The sequence below is a fragment of the Lagenorhynchus albirostris genome, chromosome 17 (genome assembly GCF_949774975.1).
Source record: "Lagenorhynchus albirostris chromosome 17, mLagAlb1.1, whole genome shotgun sequence".
Classification (NCBI taxonomy): Eukaryota; Metazoa; Chordata; class Mammalia; order Artiodactyla; family Delphinidae; genus Lagenorhynchus; species Lagenorhynchus albirostris.
This window is the reverse complement of record NC_083111.1, coordinates 38,172,221-38,197,859: the sequence shown is the minus strand read 5'-3', so window position 1 is coordinate 38,197,859 and position 25,639 is coordinate 38,172,221. Positions and strand designations below refer to the sequence as shown.

The 25,639-nt window shown below is 37.9% G+C and overlaps 1 protein-coding gene across 4 annotated transcripts in view; it reads left to right on the top strand.

The window, feature by feature from the left end:
* Window positions 1–24,062, top strand: part of RUNX1T1 (RUNX1 partner transcriptional co-repressor 1) — a 137,428-nt gene extending 113,366 nt beyond the window's left edge. For all 4 annotated transcript variants that reach the window (XM_060127709.1, XM_060127707.1, XM_060127708.1 and 1 more), the window contains 3 exons: window positions 5,597–5,665; window positions 10,712–10,902; window positions 20,146–24,062. In XM_060127709.1, the coding sequence (XP_059983692.1) occupies window positions 5,597–5,665; window positions 10,712–10,902; window positions 20,146–20,421 (536 nt within the window). In that variant the 3' untranslated portion in view covers window positions 20,422–24,062. The remainder of the gene's footprint in view (window positions 1–5,596; window positions 5,666–10,711; window positions 10,903–20,145) is intronic.
* The last annotated feature ends 1,577 nt before the right edge of the window (window positions 24,063–25,639 follow it).

The window sequence follows — 25,639 nt, the reverse complement described above, 5'->3', positions numbered from 1 at the left end:
TTGTGACCTTTGGCAAGTAACTCTCTGCCTCAGTTTCTTCATCTGTTAAGTGGGGATGGTAACAATACATATTTCGTAGGTGTTTCTGTATTAATTGAGTTAATAGTTATACAGCATATGGGACAGTGCCTGACACATAGTAGATGTGCTATAAGTAATAGCTATTATTATGATTTCTAACATGCAATCTCACAGTTTAGAGAGTAGCGAGCCGTACATAAAATTAGTGTTATTGCTTGGCACACAAGCTTATGAAATTATAGTAGATTCTTAGGTATTTTTTCATTCCAAAAGTATTTCCAAGCAGTAATGTTTAGGTGGCTAATTTATATAATAGGCACAGAAACAAGAAAAGGGGAATTCCGTCTTAAATACAGTAAATCTGTTATACCTTTGGGACCCTAATTCATAATACAGGGCTATAGAAAAATAGTTTACTCCCATCCAAAGGAATATGTTTTTCTACTTCTATACTATCAGATTATAAAAACCACAAACAAGTTATTCAGAGTATATCTGCATATAAAAGTTTAGATTTTATGTACTTGTGTTGATTCCTTTTAAATTACATCATGAAATTCATTTCAAGATGATGCATCTGAGCTCCTAATGTAAAGTGCCTACTGTATTTAAAGAGTCTACTATATTTAGTATATTGGGTTAAAAAAGACGTGACTACTAGTTAAATATGTCCATCTTTGAAAAACAAGAAGAGATGGTTGCCTCCTACAGCATTAGGTATTTTTATTGTTAAAGATGAAAATCCTAATGTAGTTCTTGGCTTCTAGGTTGGGTTGGGCTTCTGAACATAAAGTTGAGATTTCTGGATTTATTATCCTTTAAAACAAAAATAAGTAACATTTCTAAAGATGAACTCATTTAACCCTTCCTTTCTTTTGATGGTTTTTGTAATAGATATTATCATGATCACAGCCTCATTCTGCCCACTACAGGATGAAGGCCATAACATAGGTGCTGCCAAGCTTTGAGCATTGCTGTCCTGGGTCATATGAGGTCACATTGGTTCTCCAAAGGCCATCAGCTCATCCCTTCATATATATTGATGGCGGCCCTTGCTGTATCTAGTATCCAATGGTCTCCATCTGTCGTAAGTGTAGTGCATCTTCCATCTCTTCCATACATCATAGATTGCTTTTTCTGTCTTTTCACATTTCTTAAAACATTTCCCCCACTTCGACTTGGTCTCATTTCATAGATGTATCTTCTGGGGGCTCCCCTCCTCCTCTTCTTTCATCCCCAAGCAGTTTGCATCCCAAAGTAAGCTAAACTTAATTTATAAGGTCTTTTCTATAATTTTTCCATCTTTCAATAGTTACATATGTATACATTTCACATTTTAAACCATCTCGCACAGACTCTTCTGTTTTTGTTTCACCACTGCATTTTAGAACAACCATCTATTTTACAGCAACTTATATTTTATAGGTGGTCAAGATTTAATGGTTAAAAATTAGCTTCTTCAGAATCTGAGCCTTAGAATGTTTTGCATAAGTTTGTCTAGATTCACCAATAATCTAAAATAAGAAAGTCTTAAGAGAGAAGTTGTCTCTTATAATATTGATCAATTTCAGGATTTGTTTTGGTTTTTCACTTTTTTTTTTTTTCTTTTTTGCGGTAAGCGGGCCTCTCCCTGTTGTGGCCTCTCCCGTTGCGGAGCACAGGCTCCGGACGCGCAGGCTCAGCAGCCATGGCTCACGGGCCCAGCCGCTCCGCGGCATGTGGGATCTTCCCGGACCGGGGCACGAACCCGTGTCCCCTGCATCGGCAGGTGGACTCTCAACCACTGCACCACTAGGGAAGCCCTGTTTTGGTTTTTTTAACTCAGTTTTGCATATGTGGACTCTGTTATTGCTACTAGTTAATCAGAAGAGAAAATATTAAATTAATCATTCAGTTTCTGTAGCTATTAAAGTAGTATTTGTCAGTGAATCAAAATAGTTTCTGAGCAGTACCTCTACTGTCATCACTTCATTCTTTCTGTTGGTACACCTGATGCTTAGCTAGGACACAGTAACTTAGAACTGGAGGGGATATTGTAAAATATGTATATATATATGTAAATAGGTGTATATTATATAAAAAATTTTATTTGCCTTTATATTCCGCAGCATTTTGAGAAAAAAAACACTTTCTTTTATAAAGTAGGATAGGATTAAGAAAACTTTTGCTTGATTGCAGTTGGTACTTCTATCAGGGTTCTAGGTTAGGTGGAGTTTGACTCTATGCGAATAAGACAATGTATCATTGAGAATTCTAGGGAAATGTAGCCAAGAAGGTGAAATACAGCACAACTTTCCCGTATGGCATATGGATCCTCATGATCTGTACAGACTATATAGCACACGGGAAGGTGGGTGCACAGTTGACTCCAGTACGTTATCTATCTTTGAGCAAATTTGGGGGCTATTCATGAGGTTTGAATAAAATTTATGAAAGTATCACCTAAGAAGTTTGAGGACTTCCCATCAAGGGTTCAGACAGTGAATTGCTAACTATAGACATAACTTCCCTCCCCAAGTGACATGTACTGAGGGAGTAAAAATTTACTGGTGTGTATTACTTAATCCAAACCTCTTCAATGGTTTTGTTTTGTCTAAAGTTTTGTGCCCTTTGGATGTCAGTGCTGGGTGAGAAAAGAAACTTTATGGTGCTCTTTTCACCTTAGTTTTTTTAAATAAGGAAATAAGTATACAGTTGGCCCTCTGTATCCGCAGGTTCCACATCCATGGATTCAACCTAGCACACATCAAAAGTATTTGGGAAAAAAATTCCAGAAAGTTCCAAAAAGCAAAACTTGAATTTGCCATGTGCTGGCAGCTATTTACATAGCATTTACATTGTGTTATAAATTATAAGTAATCTAGATATGATTTAAAGTATAGGAAAGGATGTGTGTAGCAAACAAATTAGCATCCAAAGCAAATACCATGCTTTTTTTTGTTAATTAAAGTGTAGTTGATTTACAGTGTTGTTAATTTCTGTGGTACAGCACAGTGGTTCAGTTATATATACATTCTTTTAAAAATTATTTTCCATTATGGTTTATCACAGGTTATTGAATATAGTTCCCTGTGCTATACAGTAGGACCTTGTTGTTTATCCATTCTATATATAATAGTCTGCATCTGCTAACCCCAAGCTCCCAATTCATCCCTCCCCCACCCAACCTCCCCCTTGGCCACCACAAGTCTATTCTCTATGTCTGTGAGTCTGTCTCTGTTTCACTCCTGGGTATATATCTGGATAAAACTGCAATTCAAAAAGATACATGCACCTCTATGTTCAGAGCAGCACTATTCACTATGCCATTTTATAGAAGGGACTTGAACATCCTCGGATCTTGGTCCCCTTCAGATACCAAAGGATGACTGTATATCCATTCTTACTGGGCAACCTGCTAAATAATAATGATGGGAGTAGCACTAACATCTAATCAGAGTTTAGGATGTGCCATGCCAAGCATGTAGTAGGAAGTACCTCGCTGAGTCCTCACAGCAGCAATCTCAAATGTGGTAGTATTGTCCCCACTTTACAGATGTGGTGACTGAGACATGGAGAAACTAACTTGCCCAGTGTCACAGGGAGAGCAGGTGGCAAAGCCAAGATTCACCTTCTCTGGGCTTTAGAACTAACTCTTCTGCCTGTGCTGCCTACGGCTGGTAATTAGTATTTGGATAACTTAACATCAATTTTCTTGTTCCCTATAAATATAATAGTCCATTAAAAAATATTTTTTATAAAGTTATAACTCTTTCCTTAACCCAATAAATGGAAAAATTTTTGTTTTTTTTTTTTTTGCTACTGTGGAGAAAGCATTTTTTTGTTTGTCTTCAGACTTTACAAATCTATTCTTATCCAGTAAATTATTCTTAAGCCAAAGTCTTTTCTCCTAAAAATAAATATCTAAAAGTTGTCTTAAGTAAATCTCTGTTTCACTGTGTCATGTGGCTAAATGTGAACTTGAACTTGACTGCACTTTATAATGATGTGAAAGGTAATTTTGACAAATCTAATTAGGCACGTGATATTTCTTGGAAGCCGTATATGCATCAAACGGTTTTATCAAGCTCTTTAGCAAATGAAAATTACTTAAATAAAGATATTTTGCTTTTCATCATTTACTGTATAGAAATGAATGTGTACATGAGACTGCATGGGTATTTCCAGTCCATTTGATTATCAAGTAGTCATAAAATTATAACGTAAACTTTTAAAAATAACCTTTTTATATTTGGAATAATTTTAGACTTAAGGAAACATTGCAAAGATAGTACAGAGAGTTTCCATATGCCCTTCACTAAGCTATAATAAGGTTTTGCTAATTCAGAATAGTTGTGGAAATTTTATGTTCTGGCCAACTGATAATCTGTGTACCCTCGAAGGATTCAAAATATTCAAATGTGTCTAAGGCATTCAAATATAAAATGATATACTTAGATAAATTGATTGTGCTTTTCTCATTCTGTAGCTCCATAAAATATAGAAAACTGGACTGAATTTCTTTTGATCTTCACCATACATTAGATAGAGTATTCTTTAAAAAGTCTGCTACTTAACATTTCTTATACATGTAGAGAAAACTTCAATTATTTGAAATTTATCATGCGTTGAAAGATTGCTATATTTATAAAAGTTAAAATGATTTTTTTTCTTCCCCTCAAACTTCTAAATACATAGACTTTCATTTGAAAATCCAGTATGGAAGAAGTTTAGTGCATATTTTATCTCTGAAAGACTGTACACTTTACTTTCAAGCATATATAAAAACATATATAAAAGGTTTCATGTCATTTTCATGAAGATGTTATTTTGGAGGTGAGCATTCCTACATCAGCTTTATTATGATCCGTTTTCTCAAACTTTTAAAATTTGGTCAGCATAAAAGCACAGCATTTCACTTAAAGTGGAACTTCATTTTTTTTTTTTTTTTTTTTCCGGAAAGCATGTCATGTACTAGTTATATTTGGTCAACTGGCTATCTGTGAATCCATTCTAATGATTCTTTCTTGCTTCCATCCATGTCAAATCCATATGATCTAATTTTTGTGAGAATTTTGAATGCTCATCAAGATTTTTTAAAGTAATTGTTAGAGCCGGTTAGCCATGGAATCAGGCTCACTATTTATTGAAAGGTGGTAGAATCAGAGCTGTGTGAAAATTATGTTACCCTAACATTTGACTTTCTAACTACCAATTTGACTTTGGAAAAAAAAAGAAAATTACCAGATACAGTTTATTTTCTTTAATAAAATAAAATATACCCATAGAAATTCCCATACTTAAGGAGTGTTGGGAACAGTGTTCCCAAATATCATATTATATAATGAAATATTTAGAGTTGTTTTGGCTTTGAGCATACAAGGCATTTAGACCAATGACCTGTTTTCCTTGTGCTCTGATGACTGGTCTTGCTATTTTTGTTTATTTTTTAGAAGTGAAATGCCCAGCCTTTAAAAACTATGTTTTTGTAGAGAAGCCGAGATAGTGGGCATTGCTTGCTTCTACCCTGTGTAATGACATAACAGTGCTTATGGTGCTTTCCTCCTCTCTCCACCAATTTTTATCCTTTTCATAGATGCACATCGGGAATTCCTTCACAGGCCTGCTTCTGGATATGTGCCAGAGGAGATCTGGAAGAAAGCTGGTAAGAATTGTTTAAAAACACGAATTTAGTGTTCTGGCAGCTGTGTGCAGTTGTTAATGAAGTGACGTGAAGAATGACAAGAAGGGACTTTACTGCTAACAACAACAAAACAGACCCCCACATACAAAATTTAAAAATCCTGATGAATATTCTTAAACCAGGCCTGATTAGAACATGAAATAGTTTTTATTTTAGTAGCATCTGCTAGTGCTACTGTAATGAGAGTCTGGTGATGCTTCTGTTATAAACCCCATTTTTCAGGGGCTATAATGGTTTCAGGCTGGAAGCCTGAGGTCTCAGATTGCATGCAATTTTTCCTTCATGAAAACAAAGTCTGGTGTTTTACTTCAGCCTTCTCTTCTAATTTTTTTTTAATTGGGGTATAATTGACATATATCTCCTGAATTCTTTTTAAATGTATCACAGCAAATCTAGTTCACTTGCTGAGGCACTCAGAAGTTTTATGGTTACAACCAGTTTTTAAAGTTGATCTTTTGTGCTAATTAATATTCAATGACCAGAACTAAATTAAATGACAAAGTTGCTAAATTTCTGTTTTTCCTTTCCATGTATACTATCTGATTTTCATTAAGGGATATTGTTCTGCATTTTGAAGTAGATTTAAGTTTCTGATGACTCATTGACTTATTGGGCTTAAAGAAGTTCATATCTGGCAGAATCTTGGTAGAACACCAGCACTATAAAAGTTGAGCCAAAACCTTATTTTTAAAAAGAAACCAACTCAGGAGATAAAGCACAAACCTGTTTCAAGAGTTAAAAATGACATTGCAAATACATAATGTGGCTTTGAGCTACTATAACTTCAACTGTTAAAATAGTTTGTCTGAGTTGAGAAACTGGAAAATGCTGTTTCTGCAGGCGATCAGACGGGTATAGGGCTGAGAACCACAATCAAGGAGGAAAGGTTTTTTTTTTTCCCACAGAAGATATCTATTTGGGTTTTGATTTGACACAGCTATGTCTATAGTTCTGTGCAACTTGGTGACTCTGGTCCCTTGGCTCTTGTTCGAGTTTTGTGGTTGTTTTTTAAATTTTCTAAGAAATAACTCTTTTTGTAAGTGTGACAGGGAGTTTCAAAATCTGATAGTATAGCAGTGTAGATTAAGAACCAGAGAAAGATCTCTTGCATGTCCAGTATACAAATAAGGTAGATCCATTCAGCCTAAAGGTTAAGGTTTATATATGTGTGTGTGTGTGTGTGTGTGTGTGTGTGTGTGTGTGTGTGTGTGTATATATATAATCTGTATAGTCTTACCAGATTTAGAGCATCGCCTCTAAGAAGATTTTCTACCAGGATAATAGTCATGGGATACTCATAAGATGTTAAAACGTGCTGGGTGCCACCTACCTGGAGAAGGAATTGCTACATCTTCTGACCATTTTTCTTCCCCAATTTTAAGCTGTCAGTTCAATTTATTCCAATAATAGGTACGAAGAGTTGCCATTTTGGATAGCACAAGGATGACTTTTTATGTTGAGGGATAGAATCTCTGCATTTCCCTATTTATGTGTATTTAAGTTAAATCTTGATAGTTCATAAAGAAAAATTGACAGTGAAGTCTTGTGCAATCCAAATTCCTTCTGTGCTATTATCTACTCAAGCCTTTGTTTGACTGCTGTGAAGTGAGAGCAGATTTTTCTGAATATACCACCTTTGTTGGAAAGTCAACTTGAATAGTTATGCACAAAGGAAATCCTACCATAAGTGGTAAGCATTTGGAAGCAGATTCAAAACTTCATTATGTACTTTCCACTTAATCAGTTTTTTTTTTTTTTAACTTGACATGTTGTAATCTATTGAGTCCACTATTATTTTTCTTCACTGTCTGTTTTGTGGGTTTCCGAAACCAGTTCTGGGTGTACTTTGCATCATGGGGACTCTGAGAGGAGGGAAAGAGCAATCCTTGTTTATGTGGTGCCCATGCATTCTCTAAGAAGGGTTAAACCTTATCAAACCATGTTTCAAATATTTTTAATATGTGCCTATCCATCTACATTAGATCTTCAGTCTAAAATCTGACTTGGAAGTAGTGTCCATTAAATTTGTATTCTTATCACTATCTTAGGGATAGTGATATCCCTAATCTGCTGCATAAAAACAGTTTGGGAATTGTTTTCTATGGATAGATGCTAAATTTTAAGGAGCATATTGAATCTCTAAAGTATAGATGACAGTTTCACCTGGAAGTCTCAAGTAACTGCTTATAATATTTATCTTTATAGACTTCTTAGAAAGCATTTCTAGTGTTCGAAGTGTCAAGGCATTCCAACATGAGGAAAACACCAAAGGCAGAACGGGACATCTACACTCAGCCTGTTAAAATTTGAAAGCTTTTCCCCCCCAAGAGTCTAAAATTGGCTGTGGGCAATTTTTTTTCCCTAGGAAAAAACCTATAAAGTGTGTCTTTGCAATGAAACTATTATACACTACCTTTGTGACAAAAGATAAGTAAATAAAATCAAGTTTAAAGCATTTGAAAGGTATCAAAGGGGCAGAGCTCTAAAATTCAATGTACTATAACCCATGCATCTTCTTTTCAGAGAAAATTATAATTGCAAAAAGTATATCCTGTGCTTGAAAGTACATCATGTAATATTTTGCACCATTTTATTTTGAAATGATTTCGAACTTGCAGAAAAAGTTGCAAAAAATATTAAAAACAAATCCCATATACCTTTCTCCCAATTTTCCCTATTTCACCATGTTTGCTTTGATGTCTTTTGTTTCTCTCTTCCTCTTTCCTTCCCTGTTTTTCTGTTGTGCATTATATTTTTCACCTCAGTACTTCAGAGTAAGTTGCAGACATGATGTCCCTTTACCGTAAACATTTTAGTGTGTATTTCCTAAGAACAAGGACATTTTCTTGTGTAACCACAGTACAGTTACCACAATCAGGATATTAACATTCATACAACACAATTATTTAACCTACAGACCGTATTCAAAGTTTGCATGTAATCCTAATAATACAATATAATATAATGATATACATATTAAATATTTGGAGTCCTAACAAATGTCGAAGGCCATATCAGTTTTCCCCTAAAAGTAGTATTTTTTAAAGCAACCGCAAAGATAACAAAACACACTCTGAAGTTTAAAGGTCTTTATAAAATTGGAAAAAGTCTACCATAAATATAGTTTTTAAATTGAAACTGTTTTCTTCAGTATATTTCTTTTTCAAACGATCAGTGAATGTTTGCAGTTGGTAATAAATATTCAAGCACCTTGCACATGTCCTACCAATTCTCTTTGCTGATCTGTACGTGCCTGTGGGATTAGAATAGGAATGCATAATTTAAATATAAATTGCCTGATTTGCATATACAATTAGTCAAGCTACAGCTTTGATCGTAAGCAAAAATTATTGTCCTGTATTACCACTTAGATAGAATTTTAATTCACCTTGAATATTCAAACCAAATTAGACCCTGACTGTATAGTTAGAAGGGCAGTGCTTCCCTGGTGCCCCAAGTCATTTATGATAGGATAATAAAGGCATCTTTTCACCTCCTGGTGAAGAAGGTGCTGCCAGCTCTGTGCAGTGCTCTGTTTTCAGATTTTACATACATATCTTAAAGCAACCAACAAAGGCTTAACATATTTTAGTTAATATTTCCAGTCTGGATCTTTCCCTGTAATTTAGTTTATAAAATCTAGCAGACAGTAATTACAAATGAATAAACAAACTTCAGAAATAATTCTGGGAAAATGGTGGAGGCTACAAAAGTCACCGTGGTTAATTATTAGTGGAGGGCTTTTCATGATCCTCAAGTCATGAACTATGGATGTGTGAAATATAACTACAGAAATTTAAGGAACTATAGGAGGACTTGCATCTCTTAACATTTTTTATCTACAGTAAAACATTTTTATTAGGAATCTATGTTTTTAATTAAACAGAACATTTAATTAAGGTGCTTTTCAAGTGAGTGAAACAATTAAGTGCAAACACTTGAATGAAACATGTCATAATTAGTTTTAATAGAGTGTTAATTGGTAGTAGGTTTGCCAAGTTAATAATTACTGCTTATTAAATTTTCAATTAATCATTGTCATTTTGCTTTGAATAAAGATGAAAATTAGATAAACTAATTCAGGGGGAGGATATTTTCCCTTGTTAATTAGAACAGTTAATTTTTTAAAATGGAAATTACTTGTTTTAGTTGTCAATCTTATGTTGTACATTAGTCAAATCTTTGCACCCTTTCCACAGCCAAAAATAAAGAGCTAATTTGACACCTTGTAGGTTTGTAGTCAGGCCTGATTGTTTTGGCCTGCAGTATGATTCAATTGTATTTGTCTAATGCAACAGTTGGTTATGCAAGACTGTTTATATTTGATTCAGTAGATGGACAACAGCTGAAAGTCTGGAAATGAGAAAATGATTTTTTTTTAAATCCCTACCATTTAGTCTATAGAGTCATATGTCCACATTACTCAGGAAATGACAAGAAAAAGAAAAGCTGGATCTTCTGTATGTTTCATCTTCAATTTTCTTTAAAAGGGCTGCATTAAATTAATTTCGTTATTGTGTTGTATCTTTTACTAGCAAAATAACTTTGCATTTACATATGTGTCTGTGTAAAATCTGTTCCCTTCCTCTCTTTCCCTGAAAGCTTTACCCCTGTACTCCCTGTGTTCATATTAACCTGTTCATATTAACCTTCTTCTTGTGTCTGAATTATCCAGGCAGGATTCTTGTGGTTATTTTCGCCTTTTGTCTACTTAGTCTGGTCTCAGAATCCTTTCTGGGGTACTAGTTTGGTAGAAAAGTTGTAGTGATGCTACAGTAGTTTAAAAGATATTCCCAGGAGTGTAAATTAAAGGAAAAAATCTCACCCTTTGCTCTCTTAAAATGAATTTCCAAAATGTGGTTCTTCAGACAGCCGGAAGAACTGCCCAGTAATTGGGATGAAAGTCATGCGTGTTGTCTAGCATTCTGTGTAATAGCGATCAGTAGCCCAGGTCCCGCGCTAACAAAGAGCTGTTCTCTTGTCCGGTCCGGCCCGCCTGGCACACAGAGGAGGCGGTCAACGAGGTGAAGCGGCAGGCGATGACCGAGCTACAGAAGGCTGTGTCCGAGGCGGAGCGGAAAGCGCACGATATGATCACCTCGGAGCGCGCCAAGATGGAGCGCACGGTGGCAGAGGCCAAGCGGCAGGCGGCGGAGGATGCTCTCGCTGTCATCAACCAGCAGGAAGATTCAAGCGAGGTGAGGTGCCGATGGAAGACTCCCTGGGGAGATGCTTCCGTTAATGAGGGCGGGCCTTTTCGATTTCAGGAGATCACAAGTAAAGGCGGATATTGGAGTTGAGACAAACGAATCTTTTGGGGGGGGGGGGAATTGGAGTAGGCTTGGCACTTGTGGAGTTGACCAAGAGCTGATCAAATTTTGTTTTTATTAAAGGCCTAAAAGAACAACTGCCAAAAAAGATTTTTAATATATTTGGTGGGTAACAGATTAAAGTGAAATTCTTAGAACTTCCTAGCACTATTTAGATTCAGAATTCTGTTGTGTGTGTGTGTGTGTGTTAGCATATGTGTGTGGTTTCCTTCTAACAGCTGGGATTTAGGAGAGAGACCCTGTGTAAGCTGTGTAGTCTGAAGACATATTGCAGGCCAGGGATCAAAGTCACTTCCTTAACTATTGGTTCTGAAGTCGAATGCTAAACCAACGCTTGCATCAATTAAACATTTCTAAGAGATCTTCTGCACAGTCTGTTTTTGCACATTATTTGTAATAACCATTATGATGGTCATTTCATACCATAACATCACTGCCAGAGGTAATATTATTTAGTGTTATTACAGTATATTTAAAACACATTAACACGTAGCCTAAATGGCGGAAGGATCTGGGAAGTAACTAAAACACAGTGTCTAACAGAATGCCTTTCAACAGAGACTAAAGTCAGAGCAACATGGTAACGCTCTGCATTAACACAGCACCACAATCCCCAACCCAAAGGACCCTTAGATAAGGACTACAGTTAACTAGTCACACCATGCTGAACTAGCAACAGCATAAGCTGATAAATCAACGGTCCACTAAAACACATATCTACAATTTGTGAAGGAGAGTAAGAATTTAATTTGTACCAGGCTCGTCTGTAGATGAAAGACCCTGTGGGAATTATTCGATATCCAGAGTTTCTATTTAATGTGTAGCAGATGAATAGCAAGGGGACAAAAGCAATTGATTTTCAACATTTGAAAGTTTCTCGGGAAAAGAGGGACAAAGGGAAGTGTATCTGCCCTTTAACTGCAGACTTTTCCATCGTTGAATTAAACTAGACAAAAATTCAATTTTACTGGCATCTTATGGCTAAGATATTTAAAGACTTTGTTTTGTGTTTTTTGAAAGAAAACACAAATTTTATTAGCATCTTTTGGACAGAATTTGTCCTGCTCTATTCAAGTTAGTAATACTGTGAGGCACAGTTGTTGCCATCATTAAAACATTATCACTTTCATATGAACGTTTTAGGGCTGTTATGCATGTTAAGAGTATTTTATAGGTCACTAAATTCTAAAGATAAATATCTTGGAGAAATTGAGAATTAAGTCTTTATATTTGGCTAATAATGCTGTATTTCTTTAGTATCTATAAGCTGTGTACCTTTATTTCTAATATCCAGAACAATATATGAGCTTGACACTGGTATTGAGCATTATAAAAATATGGTGTATCGAGCAGTAACTAGAAATAGTAGATAGGATGAAATAACCTAGATATGAGTGATCTTCTAAAGTAACTGTTTTCTTTCTTTCTTTTTGGGTATCTTGAAAAACTGATCTTTAATAGCACTACCCTTGTCTTCGGTGACATTTCTCAAGGATTTTAAAGTAGACTATGCTAGGAGGAAAGGTTTGGGAGCCAGAGAGCCACATTTAATTCCTGGCTCCATCTATTATAATTCTGTGATTTCAAGAAAACCACTAAACCTCTAAAAGCTTTGGTTTTCTCATCTCATACGGTGGCTAGAACCTTGAGATGTAATCATTTTATCATGTTGCAGGTGAGGAAGCTCACATGGCTAGTCATGCAGCTAGGGGTTGGCAGGATCCACGCTGGAGCTCTCAGCATGCTGTCAGTCCTTACATTGTTCCAGAACAATGAAATAAGCATCATGAAGGTCATTTTTGGATACAGATTTTAAAACTGTACCCTATGGACATTTTTTTAAAAATCAGGTTTGCAACCTGCCCAGGGCAGTTTGTTATTTGATACATATTACTCTAAATTATATCCATTTATTTATTTATTCTGTCAAGAGCAAATTATTCTATGTCGGGGACAGCGCTAGACACTGAAGATACAGTGGTTCCTACCTTCTTGTTCAGTATAATTCATTAGAAGAGTCAGATCACTATATTATGAGTCTTAGTAGAGTTTAGTGCAAAGGCTTCTGGGAAAAAATTTTGTTTCATCTGATACTTAAGGATAATCAGGAGCTGTTCAGCAGCAACCTTCCACCCACCTCCCACCCCACCCCCACATTGCCTCATCACTGCTTTTTTGGTCCATGCGCACGTCAGTGCTTTCTTGCAGGGAAGATGGGAAGGCAAGCTTTGCTAGGCTTTGCAAACAAGATGACTATGTGGCTGGTGAGTGTTTTAGAAGGATCACTCAGGCTGCAGTGTGGAGAGAGATGAGAGGAAATGAAAAGGAGGGACCGATCTGTTTCAGGATACAGATGAGGAGGAAGATGGTTGGATGAAGATGGTTGGCAGTGGTGCTGGGGGTGGAGAAAATTGAACCCGTGAGATAAAATGGGCAGAATTTGGGCTTCCCTGCTGGCGCAGTGGTTGGGAGTCCACCTGCCGATGCAGGGGACACAGGTTCGTGCCCCGGTCCGGGAGGATCCCACAGGCCGCGGAGCGGCTGGGCCCGTGAGCCATGGCCGCTGAGCCTGCGCGTCCGGAGCCTGTGCTCCGCAACGGGAGAGGCCACAACAGTGACAGGCCCGCGTACAGCAAAAAAAAAAAAAGGCAGGATTTGATGATTGGCCAGCTGACAAGGAAGGGAGAGAGCTGTGGTTTTTCAGTAGACATGCAGAGTTTGGGGTGTACACATCAGGTGATCTTCCTTAAGCATTAAACCTTTAAAAACTTACCGGCTTTGATCTGCCCAGCGGTTTTTTGTGAAGGTAACCTTTCTTCATTTTTTTTTTTTTGTGCATAAACAACAAAAGTTAAAACATTTTAAGAAGTTCAAATCAATTATTTAATTCAACTAGACAGACAGATTTCCTCTGTAGATTGGAAAGGGCAGATAGAGCACAAAGGCCTAAATAGTTTATGCTGTCTAATGTGAAAACCAGGATGTTGATCCTCAGCCCAGGTGCCTGCCTCTCAGGCCACTTCTTTAGTAGCTGCACGGCAGTACACTCGACCCCTTCAGGATATTCCCATCCAATTCTCTAATTTCACGTTGGTTTATAGACTAATAATCATTATTACTAACCGTTAGAATGACACTGGACTGCTTAGGCAGACACAAGCAAATGACATTTTCTGTACTTTCTCTTTTAAAGTGTATTACATTTTTCATCAAGAATGTAATGCTAGCATTAGCATAAATCAAAAGAAAGGAAATTCAGTGAATCTGGCTATCTTCAACCATTTTAATTTTTTCTATATTCATTTCTGGTTCCTATCTGTAAACATATAGAGTCTTTTTTTCCAGTGAATATTGTTAGATTTGGACTATTTCAAAAGGAACCTGCCACAGCTTTTCTTTGAGATCTGTAACTTGTTCTGGCTTAGGGGATCAAAGCACATGGCTGGAATTGAGCCTCGAACAGAGAGCGAATAGTTGTGCTGTTCCAATAGTTAGTTTCGAGTTTAAGCCACTAAAGTGATATTTTCCCCCAGATTGAAACAGTCTTTATTCGTTATTCCTAGATAGGTGCAGAAGTGCACACGCTTATATTGGGTGGTTTTGTGGCACTTAAGCAGAAACACTGACTGAACCTTTAAACTTTGTTTCCAGAACCTGCTGAGCCCTAATAGTGGGAACAGGTCACTCTGACAGGTTCATCTTCATTACCCCCTCTAGAATTAATAGAGCCATCCCCAGTGGATCCTGTGCAGTGCGGCCCAGACTCTGGGGATGGACTAAGTGGACTCAGTAGGAGGTAGTCACCACACAGTTACTACACACAGTCTCCCAGCATGGCTCCCATTAAAGCCTCACAATCTGATCAGACCTGTCGATCCCCAGAAGAATTTGGAGCTCTCACAGTATGAGCTGATTCTATGTTACCTAAGATTTTTGCTTATTTGTTTCATTTATTAAAAGACCAGCTGTCTGAATCCATAGGTGTTCATGGTGTATTGGATGGTCTGGAATGACATGAAGTGGTTCACCTCTTGGAACTTTGGTTTTTCTCATCTATAAAACTGGGATAATGTTTATAACTCACTTTGCAAGGTGGTTGAGAGGTACAAATAAGATGAGTAGAAGTCTTTTATAAACAAGTCACCTTATAAAGAGCAGTGTGAGTATGTAAGAGAGAGAAAAAATAAAAAACAATTAAGAAGCTATTCTAACAGGAAGGGCAGGGAAGGAATAGTAACCGTGAGATTGGAAAGGAAGGGAGACCATGGGGGAAGCAGGGTCTGTAGGATTTGGCACTGAGAGGTTTCAGGGGAGTTTCCAATGAGATGACAAAGTCGTTGGCCTGAGCGTTGCCAGTGACTGAAAAGGACCACACCAGAGTCAGGTTTAGGGATTACTGACTTGGGTGACAGAGGAGTATCCTGGTGGCGCTACAGAACAGGCAATTGAAAATAAGAGACAGCAGCTCAGGAAAGAAATGAAGGCTGGAGGAAGGTTTGAGAGTCATTTTCTTACAGCTAATGGTTTAAGACCATGACTGCCAAGGTAGAGTGTAGGAAGGAAAGGATATTTCTTTTCTTTATGCCAACTTCCCTCCTTGCCAAGTATTTAGGGGAAAATGAAAAACTAGAAGAGGAAGAGGTTATAGTATAAGAAACAGAATTTTATTATCTTGAAACCAAAGTTAGAAGGACTTTCAATAAGGGAAGTTTTTTTTAAAAAAGGAGGAATGGGGAAAAGGTCAATAGTGCTAAATCTTCAGAAGGTCTGAGGGCAGCGAGGAAGGAGAAAAAGTAACTGGCCACTAATGACGTATAAGTGGAAGTAAGCTCATGTTCTGTCTGTGTAGCTGTCAATGCCTATCAAGGGAGGCACGGGGCCACGAGCTTTCTAATTGTGAAGGTTGTGCCATGCAGAGATGGTATGTAGTCTCATTTGCTTTCAGCCAGTGCCAAGAGGAGGAGGTGGTGTTAGTTCCTGCCGTTTATTCAGGACCCACCGAACATCAGGACACTTCAGTTAGCACTGATATAATCCTGAATAACCCTATCGTTATGATTCCTACTTTATAGGTACTGTCACTCTACGAGGTTAAGTAACTTGCCTGTAGTTCTGAATCCACTAAGTGATATAGTTGGAAGTGAAAAACCAAGAAAGGGTGACTGGAGCCACTCAAAATTGGAAGCCATTTCCATTACACACCATGATACCTGTCTTTGGTGTTCCAACTTCCTGGTTCAACCTCTGTGTACTTTCAGGGTTGAAGTGCCCTCCTAACCTTATTCCTGCCAAAACAGGCTCTAAGAAAGATCTGAAATAGGCAAAACGTGGCATTTTGGAAAGAGTATTTGGTTTGCAGTGCAAGGACCTGAGTGAATCCAACCTTACCTATGTAATTTCATATCTAGGCAAATCATTTACTATAAAAGTTATTTACATTTCGAGAATTTTAATTATAATCATTCTACTTTATTCATTGAACATCACTTGCGTGCAAAGGTTTTTCTGGAGAATTATAGGTGTGTGAGACCTGGAGAAACTTTTTAGGAGAAAATGTTTTGTTTCTGGTAAAAGGAATTTCCAACAGTAAGAACCAGAAAGGATATTATTTTGCTGGTAGGACAGAAAGACCATTCTCTCTGTATCTAAAATAACAAGATGAAGGAAATAATTTTGTTCTTAGGGACAAAAAAGAATTGCTGATATGAAACAAGTATCAACAATCTTTGACATGCAGCTTTGACACCCAAAGCTTCAACTCATCATTTCCATTTCCCTAGGTAGCACCAGTACATTTAGAAAAGGGAGGGTTGTGTTCTGCCTCCTATTTTTCATCTGAGTCCTAGCCTAATTTTGGCCAATTGCTGATTCCCATAATAGGGAGGAAAACATTCCTTATGCTGAAAAGGGAATAATATTATCACAAATAAAGGGAGACTATAAAGTGCCATGGGCTTTGGGAATGAAATTTGCTATGAAATGGTATTCTCGAGACTTCTGTACTATTTTGGTAATTCAGTCGCCAGCATCATTGCTTAGAGGACTGAAAGGGAAGCTCAGTTATATGAAAAATGAATGAATGAATGAATGAATGAATGAATGAAAGAAGCAACTATCAGGTAATACTAGCCTGAATATGAAAAGCACAAATTGAAAAATATAAAATTAGATTAAGCCATTGACCACCTTAATCCCTGCCCTACAGTTACACCCCTGGGTATCATACACAATTTGCAGTTTCCACCTTTGTGTATGGCAGAAAGCTTAGAAACTTAAAATGGTTAAAATTAGAGTACTCATAAGATTCTGCACATTGCACAGTTCCCAGAAGTGATGGTTGAGAGGCCAAGTGCCAGTGGTCAGGCATCAGTCTTACAGGTATGGATTAGTTAACAGGAAATTTGGTAGAGCCACCCAGGAGAAATTAATAGAAATTGCTATGTCTGTCTTCTAATGAACTTTTAAAAAGGAATATGCACTTCGGGGATTTCCATTGGTTGAACACTTGAGCTAAAGTTCCCTATACATTCATGGCAATGCAATGTCAACAGCAATAAAAATATGCAGGTTTTTTCCCACCAGCTCATTTGAATTGCTCTTTGTTGCACCTTCCTAAAGTCAAAGGTTGTTTTTGTCTCAGTGGTGGGTGGTAAATGAATGGGATTGAACAACTTCGGAGTGGGACTGGAGGTAAAACTAACCAGAGCCCTTGAATCCTGGGTCAGAATCCAGAAATGCTAGGCAAAAAGGCTCCATTCCCAGCAGCTTCATAATCCAAAACATCTGTTTCTATATTTGGCACAATTCCACTTTTTTATTTGTAAAATTGTTCCCATCTTTGAAAACACTTTAAAAAATAAAGAAGTCCCCATTCTGTCTCCTCTTTCCATTCCCCAACACATGCATTTGTAATTACCTGGTTTAGTCTGTGTGTTTAATCAACTTAAATTGAGAAGGTTGCCTACATCTGATTTCAATCTGAAGGAGCCATTGAGAACTGGGCAGTTACTGCCTTGTGTCTGCCAAGATGTGCCTCTGCCAGAAAGCGGATAGGACTCACACCAGGGTATTTCCTAAAGAAGCCACTTAACTCAGATTAGATGTTTAATTTCCTTAAAATATTGTTTTGGATCTGGGTCTGTGTTCTCTAATTGGGATTTTCTGATGTTATTTAGGAATTTCACTTATTTCTGAGTTTGTTCCAGGATCCAGCTGGCATTATTCTAAATGCCTAAAGCTCAAGGAAGTAAACTTTCCTGAGTGATGAGTGTCATACCTCGCTGCTCTGGAGGATGGGCCAGGCCCATGTTTGTTCAGGCCTTTGTGGAACCATTGTCCTTGCAATAAGATTGAATTAATTTTGAGAAAGAAGGGCTTCTAATTTTGGTAATGAAGCCTCTGATCAGAGGTACATATTTTTTGGGATATTTTCCTGGCTAAATTAAAGGGAAGTAGGAAAAAAAATTACTTTCTGGTACTATTAATTTTAATTCCATTTTTATTTATGATATTAACATATAAATCAAGCTTCTAGATTTCTTCAGCTATGTTCACTGAAAACACCTTCCACTGGCCAGAGTTTGTGATCTTAAAGTTTTAATTTTTTTTCCCTTCATGGGCCATAATTTCGGAATGGTAAAGAAATATGAACATAGGGCTTAGTTCTTTCTAAAAGTTTTAAGCTGTAGTTCTTGAGTTTTTAGGCTTCCAGCACTTGAAAGACTCTAGGAGCTCCTTTAGTTTTTAGCCAAATTAGAATGAGTGCTAAAAATTGCTTTGCATATTTTGCACAGTGGTGAAGCTGTACACAGACCAGGGTGATGGGCTGACATTCCACTGGGGCATTTTTAATAGGCTTATGAGCCCACCTTAAGCCACACAGCCAACATGCTGAAAGCAAAATAATTGCAGGGAACATAGTGGGGAGATTTTTAATATCCATATATATCAGGGCTTTAAAAAAGGTATTTTAACTGTGACACAGCTACATACTATCAGCTGGTTGGGGTTACCAGATTACAGTCGGAAGTTTGTTTTGCAAGAAAATAAAACCAAGGAAGATACAGGATAAAAGGATTAATGTCAAAAGCTAAGATCACTTGCTATAACATTTCACAATGGGGATGGTCTTGCCAAAGGAAACACAAACGTTTCAAGTTGGCTTCCTGAGGTTCCCCCTTCTCCTGGAAGGGTCCTTAGGGCACTGTCATTGTTAGTCTCCTCCCTGACACTTCCTCATTCCCCAGGATCTGTCCCATTTAGGGGTTCTTCCATCTCTAGTATGTCTGTCCCCAGATTCACGATGTGTTTTATCTCAGAGGCAGCCTCATTTCTGCTTTTCTCACTTCTTGGAAAGCACCAGTGGAGATTGGCAGTAGGCTTGCTAGGGTCCTAAAACTTCACAAATATTTATTGAGCACCTACTATATATATCAGGCACTGTTGTGGGTGCTTAAAATATATCAGAGAAAAAACAAACCAAGGATCCAATCTCCAGGGAGCTGAAGTAAAGGGGATTGTTTCGAGACTTTCCTACCATTTGGTTGTCAGGTACAGTGAATAACTGATTGCAGTGGGAAGAGCTAAACACATGCCCTACTTTTTCTGGTCTGTGGTAGAGCAGAGGATAGAATCCTCTATCTAGTCCATTATATTCCTTTGAATCTAATAGAGCATCCTCATAGTCCCTTTGTGTTAGTGTCTTGAAGGAAGAAGCTTCTGCCAGGAGTGCTATCTTTGAGACTTTCCATGGTGGTAGTCGTATTAGAAAGGAGAAAATTTAGATGTCGCAGTTGTTAGTATGGGTGAACAGAGAATTTAGATGTGAAGATAACTAAACCTAAAGGGAAGGGGTTTTATAGTACAAATGGAAAAGAGCCTCAACCAGTTTGTCTAGTTTTTGTCATAATAGTTTTTGGCAGAAAAGTCTGGGCAGTTACACCAAAACCTGCATCTTCAGGGTGTTTAGTGTGTGTACACATACACACCTGGATTTTTCATTCTTATAGTTCTGAAAAATAAGGGGGTAGTGCTGCCTAGCATATTTCCTTGGACTTTAGCCTGGTCAATGTAATAATTTGGGATTTCACTTTCTTCTGCCTTCTCCAATAGAGTTGCTGGAATTGTGGCCGTAAAGCGAGTGAAACCTGCAGCGGCTGTAACACAGCCCGATACTGTGGCTCGTTTTGCCAGCACAAAGACTGGGAGAAGCACCACCACATCTGTGGACAGACCCTGCAAGCCCAGCAGCAGGGGGATACGCCTGCTGTCAGCTCCTCCGTCACGCCTAACAGCGGGGCCGGGAGCCCAATGGACACACCACCAGCAGCCACCCCGAGGTCGACCACCCCGGGGACCCCTTCCACCATAGAGACAACCCCTCGCTAGATGTGCACTCAGAACTGTCAGAGGAAAGACAACACAACCAACGTGAAACCAATTCCTCATCCTCAGATGCTCAAAGTTGTTTTTTGTTTGTTTGTTTGTTTATAGATGGACTATCCTGGTTCAGTACTTCAGCAAGAGAGAACCTAACTGTATCTTGAGGCGTTAGTAAAACAGAGGGCCAGTAACGGGTCGTAATGACTTACTGTGGATAACAAAGATTTCTTTTCCTTAGAGAACTGAAAAGAGAGCAGAAAATATAACATGAAATGATAGATTTGACCTCCTCCTTGTTATTTTCCAGTAGCTGGGATTTTAAACTAGATGACCTCATTAACCGATGCTTTACCAAACAGCAAACCAAGAGATTGCTAATTGCTGTTGAAAGCAAAAATGCTAACATTAAAAGTCACAATGTTCTTTATATACAATAATGGAAAAAAAGAGGAAAACCCTCAAGGGCATGAGCATTGGCTACAGCAGTAGACATTTTAACAAGAAGATGAATGGCGTCCGTGGGTTGCTAACTGAACTTTGAAGACCCGCCACAAAACGCGCAGATGTGTAGCATATTGGAAGGAGACACAGATGTTCGGTTTTTTTCCTGTTTCTGAAAAGAAATAATATCCAGGTCAACAGAAGGAAAAATGAAAGATGATTTGCAGTGGGATATGTGAATACAGCAGCAAGAAAAAAATGCCATAACATAAAAGGCTCCTTTATATATATATATACACACACACACAGAAGTAAGAGACTCAGCCTGCAGTTGTTAGCATCCTGGCAGCTTTGACACCAGCCAGCTGCCCTAAACAGCCCTCAACGTTTCTTCACTTTTTCAAGGTTCCACAGAGCAAGACATTGGGTCTATTCCAGCTCATTCATTTTATATTGAAAAATAATTTTTAAAAATGATGGCTCCAGCTCCAGCCCCTTTCTAAATTTTTTCAACCCCACCCTGTTTGGATTTTTAATTAAAAACTAGTAGTTCTCTTGGTGTTAAAACACTTCTGTCCTGTGAGGTTTCCCAATGGTGTTTTTCTTGTAAACGTGCTGGACGACTGTGAAGACGCGTTGTAGTTTAACCACGTGCCCACATTTAGTCTCTTTATTCCTAGTTGGTGAGAAACCTGTATCTTTCTATGCTGCTTTTATATCTGTATGTATTAGTGGTATTTCTCTAGTAGTTCAAAAAAAAAAAAAAGAAAAAAGGAAAAAAAAGACTTTTTTTGGTTGTCCTCAAGAAAAGAAAGAAAAAGGCTATCTTTCGGAGCTGCTATTTCATTCTCTTATAGAATTTTTTTTTTTCCTGAAAACCAGCATGCTTCACGGAATGCTAACATATTGGTGTTTTTGTAAGAGGGATGTACATAAATGTATTTTGCACTGTCACAATGACTCCCTAGGCATGCTTTTTTTTTTTTTTTGAGCAAACTCTTTTTAAATATGCTAGAGCCATTTCACCAAGTTTAGCTGTAGCATAGAGTAGTAGTGGAATTTTTCTTTTTTCTTTTTTTCATTGAAAAATCATTATTAGGGACTTTAAAAAATAACAAGATATCCTACTTTAAAAAAAAAGACAGTGCATGCGTATTGCTGTAAGGTTGTTTAAGTATTTCTAATTTTACAAAAAAAAAAAAAAGATAAATCATTAGAGCTCCAAATGCTGAGGTGTAGACTGACAGCTTTAACACTGCTGAATGCCAGGTTATACAGTATTCTTAAAAAAAGGGAAGTCAGCCAAAGACTGATCTGATGGACCAAAATCGGAATTTTGAAAAGCACCAGTACTACTTTCCAAAATGATCAGCAGGTTAAACATGTTCAGCAAGGTATAGTGTGAATCCATTAACCCTTCGTCGTCCAGGGTCCAGACCAGAACTACTTGTTAGTTTTGAAAACAGTAGCCCAGAATGTGGTTATGTGCTTTAGGGAAAGTCAGCAGTGCTGCAGGCTGTGTAGACAACCAAAGTTTTCAAGGCTGGGAAGACACTTCTCCACATACATACACATACCAGGCATTGATTTAAAAATCTGAAATGGTCCATTAGCTTTGGTTTTGTTTTGTTTTTAAATATAGCCTTGGATACAGTTTTAAATGGCTTTTAAGTATCTGCATATAGGTAATCTTAAATCTCTTAAACCTAACATTTTTTTGCATTTTCCCCTGTATTTTCACATACAAGTTGACTTTAATTTTGTTTGGGTGGTATGTTTATTTTTAAATGGCTTTTTAGTTTAGAAACTTCTGATGAGCAAATACATCTATCTGCATGTTGGAAGTCCATCTGCCAGCACACCTGCTTAAAGTGAGATGAAAGCACATAACCAGGCTCTGAATGGGTTATATTTTATCATGGTGCTCCCAGAATCCTTTGACCTCACTCTGCTTTCTAGTCTGCTTGTGACACTGGACAGTCCTTTCTTACAGAGCTATTATATGTTCTAGGCTACGAAGGGTTAAATAATCCCAAAAATGAGGTATGTCATACCCACACGTCTTTATCTCTAGAAGCTGTGATGTATGTGAAACAGCACTGTTATTCTTAACACTAGTGTGTAAAATAAGGATTAGTACAGTACGTCTCATTACTTTTAATTCAGGGCACCCTGAGTGAAAACAAATACAAAAAATCCCTAACTCTGAGCTCTATCTCTGATTCCTCTTCCTCCTTCCCCTCTTCCTCCTCCTCTTCCTCTCCTCCTGTTTTGCTACATTCTCCTCAGTGGCAAAAAGTTTCACTCTACCTCTGACAGCATGTATATTGCACCAGTAGCTAACAAAAACTGGTCTAGTCAAACCAAATGGGCACAAAAGAACCAGGATACCAAAAGTTAAGCTCATACAGCTGCAAACCATATCACTTCTTGGTAACAATGCAGACCTCATAAACCTAAAGAAGAGAAAGAAAAGAAAACTTTTGTTACTTTCCTTTTTTGCTTGTCACTTATATACAGGCTATGTGAGAGTATAATTTGTAGGTATAACACATTTAAAAAAAAAAGTTATCTTCATTGGATAGAATTGAATGGTGGTCGCTGATAGGAATAGGGCGTCCTCTATCTCTTATCTCTGTCTCTGACTCTTTTTCTCTTTTTCTCTGTCAGGAGACTGTGTGTGACAGGGCCACCTGTCTTTTTTTTTTTTATCCTTAACTTTTTTTTTTTTTTTTTAAATGTGTAGGTGCATGTCTTGGGGATTTAAAAATTTCAAGGCTGGTTTACTTATGCAAAGCATGCCTACGTCTGGAATACTTAGGGAAAGAAAGCGACTCCATGTTGTCCGAATTCCTCAAGGGACAGAAAAAAATTGGAGACTGCTGAAATGCAGATTTGAAGTAATTTTTTAAAATATTATTTTGGGTTCTGCGACATTATTGTGAAAAATTAAAGTTGTTGTGCAATACTTAATTCAGACATGTACCACAAGTTAACGGTAGACTAACACTGGGGGGCGGGGTCTAGGCATCATGCTTTTGTCAGCATACTCTTGAGCTTTTAAGTCTACTATGTCTGAACTGTGGTTTCTTGTTTATCTTTTTTTTCCTTAGTTGGACTGTAATGTATGGTCTGTCAACCTGTGAATCTTTAAAGTATGATTCAGGTATTGTTGTATTCTTTACTGTGTAATAAAAAAGTTTAAAAAAAAATCTGTATTCTCCTGCCTCCCTTATCATCAGTGTGTACCACGGCTGTCCACACAGTGACCCTGGTCTGGGTGTCCATCCTCATCCTCCATGGTGCTGAAGCACGTCTGTAGAGTTTTTAATTAATTAATTAATTTTTTGACTGCGTCAGGTCTTAGCTGTGGCATGTGGGATCTTTCGTTGTGGCGCTTGGACTTGGTTGCCCTGCAGCATGTGGGATCTTAGTTCTCCGACCAGGGATCGAACCCGCGTCCCGTGCATTGGAAGGCAGATTCTTAACCACTGGACCACCAAGGAAGTCCCATGTCTGTAGAGTTCATTCAACTACAAAGAATGCCTCTGTAACAGGAATTGGCTCATCCATGATTGATGAATAGGGAATGATGTCAGAAGAGTGCCAAAGTCAAGTTAGTTCAGGGGGCTGTTACCCAGGCAAGAGGAGCCAGGAAAAATGGGAAGAGAGCTACAACCTTACAGAGGAAAGGAGGGCTTGGTTTGCTTAGTTTAGCTGCTGCATAGGCGGGGCAGCAGAGGCCTTTTTGGCTGTATTTTGATAAAATTAGAAATGAGTTTCCTGCTTCTGGGTCGACTGTGCCAGAAAGGTTCATCCCAACCTTGAGCACTGGCTCTTCCAGTGCTCAGCTCACCCAGCACACCTGAATGGCAGACCCACTGCTGCAGGGCTTGCTTCCATTTGCCTTGTCCACCATCCTCTAAAAGTTGCCAGCATCTCCATTCTTCTTTTTGTATATTGTTAGACATCCCCTGTGACAATCTCCGCCTTTGCTGGGAAGTCGGAAGTATTCCCTCTGACATACATTTTTTCATGCTCTAGTTATAAACTTGATTAAGGTTTGAAACCCCAACCCTTCTCCCTCTGGCCCATGAATCCTACTAATTTTTATGTGTAATTTTCAAAACAGGATTTTGGTTTTGGTTTTGGTTTTTTTGAAGTAATGTATGTACTGTATTATAGCAGAAATCTCTCTTCCCTCTGAGTGTTCTCAACTTTGTGGGTTGAAGGATAGTTGCAAAGAACAGGAGGACAAAGCATGTACAAGGGCCTGTATCTGGAGAGAGTGAGAGCTGGTTAAGTGGAGGATGGCTTGAGACTGGCCATTCAGCTTCCTCCTTGTATCAGCTGGGTCCTTGTCCCATGGCCTGGCTTCTCTAACTTGTCTTCCTGGGAAGTGTGCCTATTTTCACATTTCTTACTCTAGAAATACACAGAAAAAAAAATACAAAACTTTAAAAAATTAATGGTGGACACCTCCTTACCGCTGCAATTGTGATAGGGTTGGATACTTACCTTAGTAGTTAATGATTTATTTTGGCAAAAGACAGGCCAGCCTGACCTAAGGTGCCTACCCTTTAATGTGTTAATGTATCTTTTTTTTTCCTCTTCAAAGTGGAACAGGCCAGAAGACAGCAGACAAGAATAGAAATGATACCCATTGAAGTAGTTCCCTTATAAGTAATTCTTGAAAACATGTCTGTGATGTTTTCATGGAAGTAGATATATTGGACAAATGGGGAATGCTTTGTAGTTTATATGAAAGACATGAGCAAAATCT